Below are 5,255 nucleotides of genomic sequence, written 5' to 3'. Positions count from 1 at the left end.
AAATTTTTTTAAAATAGTGGCCCAGTCTTCGATTTCGGCCATCTTAAAATGTACTATATTATTTTTTATATAATACACCCTCACAACCTATCAGTGTTAGGTTAACCTTCTTTTATATCTCAGAATATACCCTTTTTATCTATGGGAAATAACATTGACTTTACACCGGAAGTGATAGCGGCGGCGTATTGAATTAAGATATCACGCGATCACGTGATATCCATTCATCGCTTTTTTATCAAAATCACGTTCTCATTTATCATTATCACGCTCCAAGGTCGTGTTTGGGTTTTCCCCGTTCTGATAACAGGTAGGAACATGTATTATAAATTTAGTTTTGGTTCTGGAATCAGTATTATTAATTTTTCAGCCAAGTAACAAGGATAATTATTTGAGTTTGTGCCTGGGACCGAGGATAATATTTAAAAATGTTTCTAATCGACCCTAACAAGGCGGAAATACCACTAAGATCGATTTCTATTGGTTGTCGATGCGTTCATTGTTTAAACGCACCGGAAGCCGTTATACACGCTCCTCCGGACACTATTATAGGTATTTTAAAGGGTTTTTTAGAAACATTTTTAAATTTGGAGGTCCTAAAGCATATGACTCACAATTTATGTGCTACCTGGCGTTATAATTATTACCTGAAGAACAATCCGGAAAAAGCGGATATCCGTTGGCTATTTAAACAAAAAGTAAGTAATGGGAGGGGTCGTTTCGACCGTTGGGGCTGTAGTTTTATTTTTAATAGAGGAATTTGCTGAAACAGGAGCTATTGCTGGGAGTGCAGCAGCTGTTGGGGCTGGAGAATTATCAGTCGAATCAGCAGCTGCTGGGGCTCTAGGAGATGCTATAGCTTTAGCTGCAGAGGAGGAAATTGTTATTTTTGAGTCAACATCCGCTGCTGTTTCCGGAGGAACGTACGGAAGCCTGTATTCCGGCTCCGCTTTAACATCCGGTTTAGACTTATTAGCTGATACTGCTATAGGAGAATCAGCTTCAACAGCAGCTTTAGACTCAGAAAATGCTTTAGGAGCCTTCTTTGCTAATCAAAGTATTAATATAGGAGCTGCAACTTCTGTTTCTATAGGATCAGCTATAGGATTAACAGCTTGGATCGTAGCTAATGGCTACGATTACAGTTTAGATCAAGTTGACAAACTAGTTCCTACAATAGATCAAGTAGGAAGTGGTTTATTTATGAATTTATATTTTAGGAAAAAAAAGAAGAAACGTCATGCCAGCTCAGAAGAGGGGATGCTGCCTAAATTGTACAAGCGGAAAAAAGTGCAAAGCTACTAAGAAGACGACTAAAGGAAGGAGAAAGACTTTCCATACTCCTCCTGTAGCTTCTTGTGGAAATTTTTTTGTATGTGATAGGGACGGGAATAATTGTTCTAGGATAGCTAAGGGTAGATATGTTAGAAGACGAAGGGGAAGGGGTGGTAAATTAACTTATGAAGTTTGCAGCAAAAAAACAGGAAAATGTCAAAAAGCTCATAAAAGAGTTATTCTTTGTTGTAATACTAACAGACCATGTGTTCAAATTCCAGGTCAGAGAGCAGGACAACGTAGAAGATGAGTCAATACACATTAGGCCCGGTTCAATGGACTGTTTTTGGCAATCGCATGTGCAACTATGAAATTTTAAAACCAGATAATAACCCATGTCACAGAATTTATTGTTTAACCTATATCCAAGCAGGAGGAGACAGTAGAATTAGAATAAAAAAATTAACAATTCAACATCCAGATGATTATTGGTGTTCTCCTTCATCATGTAATAAACCAAAAAATTTTAAAGGAAATAAGTGCACAGAAACGTCAAATAAAATGTTAAGATGGGAAATATTTGCTGCTAATGTAGAACAACGGTGGGTAGTTCAGGATAATGTTACTCTTCATCAGCCTTTTTATCATACATGGGCTATAGGTAATTCAGAACTCGTTTTAGCTGAATATGATACAGCTGAAACAAAAAGGGGTCAAATAAACGGGTTTGTAGTTGAAAGCAATCCAGGAGAGTATGATTGGACAGATCCTGAGGATAGAGGTTTTTATATCTATCAGCAAAATCAATTTATGACAGAAACTGCTTATCCTACTCTCATGCAAAATGCTCCTCCTCCTGGGGAGACAAGCCTCTCAAACGCATATCAAATAGTCACTGATGAGGATAAAATTGGAATAATTTTGTTTAAACCCGAAATAACATTAGGACACGCACATTATTGCTCCGGTGGTACTCCTTCTATGAATGTAAAGTTTAAATTATACATGAGACCACGTTTAATTTGTGTACAACCTCTGTTAACTATGCTACTAGCTAATCAGGGTGCAATGACTGATTTGCCTCCAATTCCGACATTTGATCACGTGGTTCCGGTGAAAAGAGGATTAAAAAAATATCCTGATAACCCGCCTCCGAAACCAGCTACTCCCTGCGTTATTGTTTGCCAGGTAATTTATTTTTTATAACTCTTTATTTATTTCTCTTTCAGAACATGTGTGACTTCATTGCAGATTGTTTGGACAAATCCCAATTTACGAAGAATAACACAATTAAAATTAAGGATGAATATTTGTCAGACTTCGTCCGAAATTTGTTTGACTCTTCAGACTTTACAATCGGCAGAGAAAAAATTGCTATCGACCCAAATTATGTTCCTGCTTTGGTTTGTGCTGCTCTCAATAATCCTGATTCGAATTTGTATAACTGCTTAGATTCAAAACTTCCCCTTATGCCTTTTATGTGCTCTGCATTTAAAGATGACACAAATCCTAATGCTAGATGTTTAGAATTAACTATTAATAAATGGATGAATAATGCTAAGGGTGTATTAAGAGAATCTATGGAGCAAGTAGCATCAAATGCAGTAGGAAAAAACTTTGCTGATACTAATTATAATTATGTGAATATTCAATGGGTACATTTTTTTGAACGAGAATTAGAAAAAGAAGGTTCTGGAGTACAAAAAGCTTTTAAAAACGAACTTGTTAGGTTAATAAAAAATGACGCGGACGTACAGGAAGCTATTAGACAAGTTAAGCTGTTAGGACCTATCAGGCCATTCTACCTACCAATAGTAAGTTATTTTTTCTTTTCAGGCTCCTACAAATGATCAGAAGTTAACCGATTCATCTTTGCAGACTAATGGAATGCGGTGCGTCGCCTCCCCCCCATGTTTCCCGGAGAAGGAGCAGGAAATGGAAGTCGATAGAGAAAAGCAAAAAAACATTCTCGAAGTTATTGGAGAAACTACACAATCCGACACAGTGCCAAGACCTATCTCCCCTAGTGAAGTTCCAAATGGGCCTTCTGTTGATCCGTGCACTGAAACACGCGGAAATGACGACGAGGAAGACGACATCGACGGACTACTCACTTTTGATAAAATCTATTTTGCATATAATATATACACGGATATGTTCAAAGAACCCGATAGCCTTGAATCATTTACTAACTACATACGCCGAAATGCGAAATTGGACCGAGTTGCCGAAAAAATGGTTGATGCATACAAAAATAAAAAAAAACTTAAATGATTTTTACGAGGAAACAAAAGTTGTAACAATTAAAAATGAAAATTTATTAAAATAAAAAATATTTACAAACTGGAAGTGGTTGGTTTTACATTTTCTTTGTTTTTACATACGTCACAATTTTGTTCGTGACGGTGGAAGCGCGTCATAGCAGAAAAAACAGTCTGAATAAACCACGGATTTAAGTGGTCGGGAATTGGCATTAAACGGAAGTAAGCTATTAAAGCAACAAGATGAAATTTACTGAAATAACCGGAAAAAATTTCGTGATCATCAAAGTTTTTTATATTCCACATTATATAATTTTTAATTCTTTTTTTCATTGCAACCGACATTTTTAAATAGTTTGTAGTAATTATTCCAGGCGGGAACACCTGTTGAACTGGCTGTCTGTTTTTTTTTTCGAGGGGGACCTCGATACGTCCATCGATATGGTCCCGGAGGCTTTCTAAGTTCGACCAACCGTAGCCTTCCTTGCCGCCGCGTACGTCATCGAAGATGACCATACGTCGGTCCAGGGCACATCCCAGTTGAAATGCGAGGCGGGATCTGTCAATGTTCACGTTGATTGACACAGCGTCGAACAGTTGGGAGAACGCATGTGCCAACATACTCTTTCCGGAATTGTAATATCCGGTTAGGCAGACATATCTACGTTTTGGGCGTGCAACACAAATACAGTCAATTATGCCGGAAATGATATCTTTTAAACTATCTTCACCGTACAATTTAGCAAAAGATATCGCTTCGAAAAAAATTGAAATATCAGAGTCCATTTCATTTATCTCTTCGATAGTGCGAGATAATTTTTCGTCAAAAAATTCTTGATTAGACATCCGTTGGTGGGAGGCGTGCATTTCCGCTTCCACCACCTCAACGGCTTGTTTTGCATATTTTTTTCTATCTAAATACAAGAATTTTCCGGCATTAACGCCCTGCTCAAAGTGGTCTGCTTCATGCTCTTTTGTATAGTTTTTAATGGTGCACTTTTCTGCCAAGTGGGCATAGGCATGCATTAAATCCATATAATTAGTTATGGAGTGCACCAGAGCAAAGTCAATGAACTGTTTTACATTAAATCTGTCCTTTTTCGGACTAGATTTAGGAACTTCACTTTCATATTTAAAAAAACAGTCCTCAGGGACTGCTTCGTCGATCAATTTTTTATGCATTACAGAATGCAGGACCAAAGTAGGGCTGTTGTCTGCTTGAATATCGTTTCTAAAAATAGTATTTAAACGGGAAGCTGTATAGGAGACATCCCGGAAGTGAATAACACAAATACAATATTCAGCATTAAAAATATAGCCATAGGCAGAAAGAAAACGAGGTTTATTTTCATTTAAAAAATCCTCGACTTGATTAGACTTATGATAGAGTGAAAAAAGCATAAAAGTTTTGCCCTGGGTCCTATTATTTTTAGATCGACAATAGGTAAGATAGATATCAGGAATTTTAATGTCTTTTTTAGGAGGGGTCTCACCCTGAGATTCGTTGAACCAGTCATCAAACTCTTCCTCGCAGAAAAGGTTGCAGCCTGAGTCCTGTTGAGATTCTTTGTACTGAGTAAAGGCGGAATTGAGTTGTTTGGATTTTTCTTCAGACCCTCCTTTGTCCGGGTGGAATTGGCGGCATTTTTTCCGGTATAAACGGGCGACAACCGCCGGATCGGCTGTGCGGACATCAACCTAAAAAAAAAAAAATTTTAA

At 37.5% G+C, this 5,255-nt stretch overlaps 2 protein-coding genes across 7 annotated transcripts; one reads left to right on the top strand and one right to left on the bottom strand.

Moving 5' to 3' along the window:
• Nucleotides 1-232: 232 nt before the first annotated feature.
• LOC111617158 lies at nucleotides 233-3,616 on the top strand. Of its 6 annotated transcripts, none has more exons than XM_023358486.1 (3): nucleotides 233-310; nucleotides 1,221-2,463; nucleotides 3,112-3,616. In XM_023358486.1, exons 2-3 carry the CDS (start codon nucleotides 1,582-1,584, stop codon nucleotides 3,547-3,549), a joined length of 1,320 nt encoding a protein of 439 aa, XP_023214254.1. In that variant the 5' UTR covers nucleotides 233-310; nucleotides 1,221-1,581; the 3' UTR covers nucleotides 3,550-3,616. The 6 variants fall into 6 exon arrangements, with proteins under 6 accessions (XP_023214254.1, XP_023214257.1, XP_023214256.1 ...); XM_023358489.1 differs by lacking the exon at nucleotides 233-310 and adding an exon at nucleotides 350-552 and having other exon boundaries at nucleotides 1,557-2,463; XM_023358488.1 differs by lacking the exon at nucleotides 233-310 and adding an exon at nucleotides 350-698 and having other exon boundaries at nucleotides 1,557-2,463.
• On the bottom strand, nucleotides 3,481-4,718 carry LOC111617157. The gene has a single exon (XM_023358482.1). It carries the CDS (start codon nucleotides 4,716-4,718, stop codon nucleotides 3,612-3,614), a length of 1,107 nt encoding a protein of 368 aa, XP_023214250.1. The 3' UTR covers nucleotides 3,481-3,611.
• Between the last annotated feature and the right edge of the window lie 537 nt (nucleotides 4,719-5,255).

This window comes from Centruroides sculpturatus, unplaced genomic scaffold (assembly GCF_000671375.1).
Source record: "Centruroides sculpturatus isolate CEXI.00-Female unplaced genomic scaffold, Cexi_2.0 scaffold4988, whole genome shotgun sequence".
NCBI classification, from domain to species: Eukaryota; Metazoa; Arthropoda; class Arachnida; order Scorpiones; family Buthidae; genus Centruroides; species Centruroides sculpturatus.
This window is presented reverse-complemented; position numbering and strand designations above follow the sequence as displayed.

What these genes read in the sequence shown, in the direction of transcription:
- LOC111617158 (XM_023358486.1), top strand. Translation starts at nt 1,582, where the DNA reads ATGAGTCAATACACATTAGGCCCGGTTCAATGGACTGTTTTTGGCAAT. An exon ending in CCTGCGTTATTGTTTGCCAG is followed by an intron (nt 2,464 to 3,111) that starts GTAATTTATTTT and finishes TTTTCTTTTCAG; the next exon opens with GCTCCTACAAATGATCAGAA.
- LOC111617157 (XM_023358482.1), bottom strand. Translation starts at nt 4,718, where the DNA reads ATGCATAAAAAATTGATCGACGAAGCAGTCCCTGAGGACTGTTTTTTT.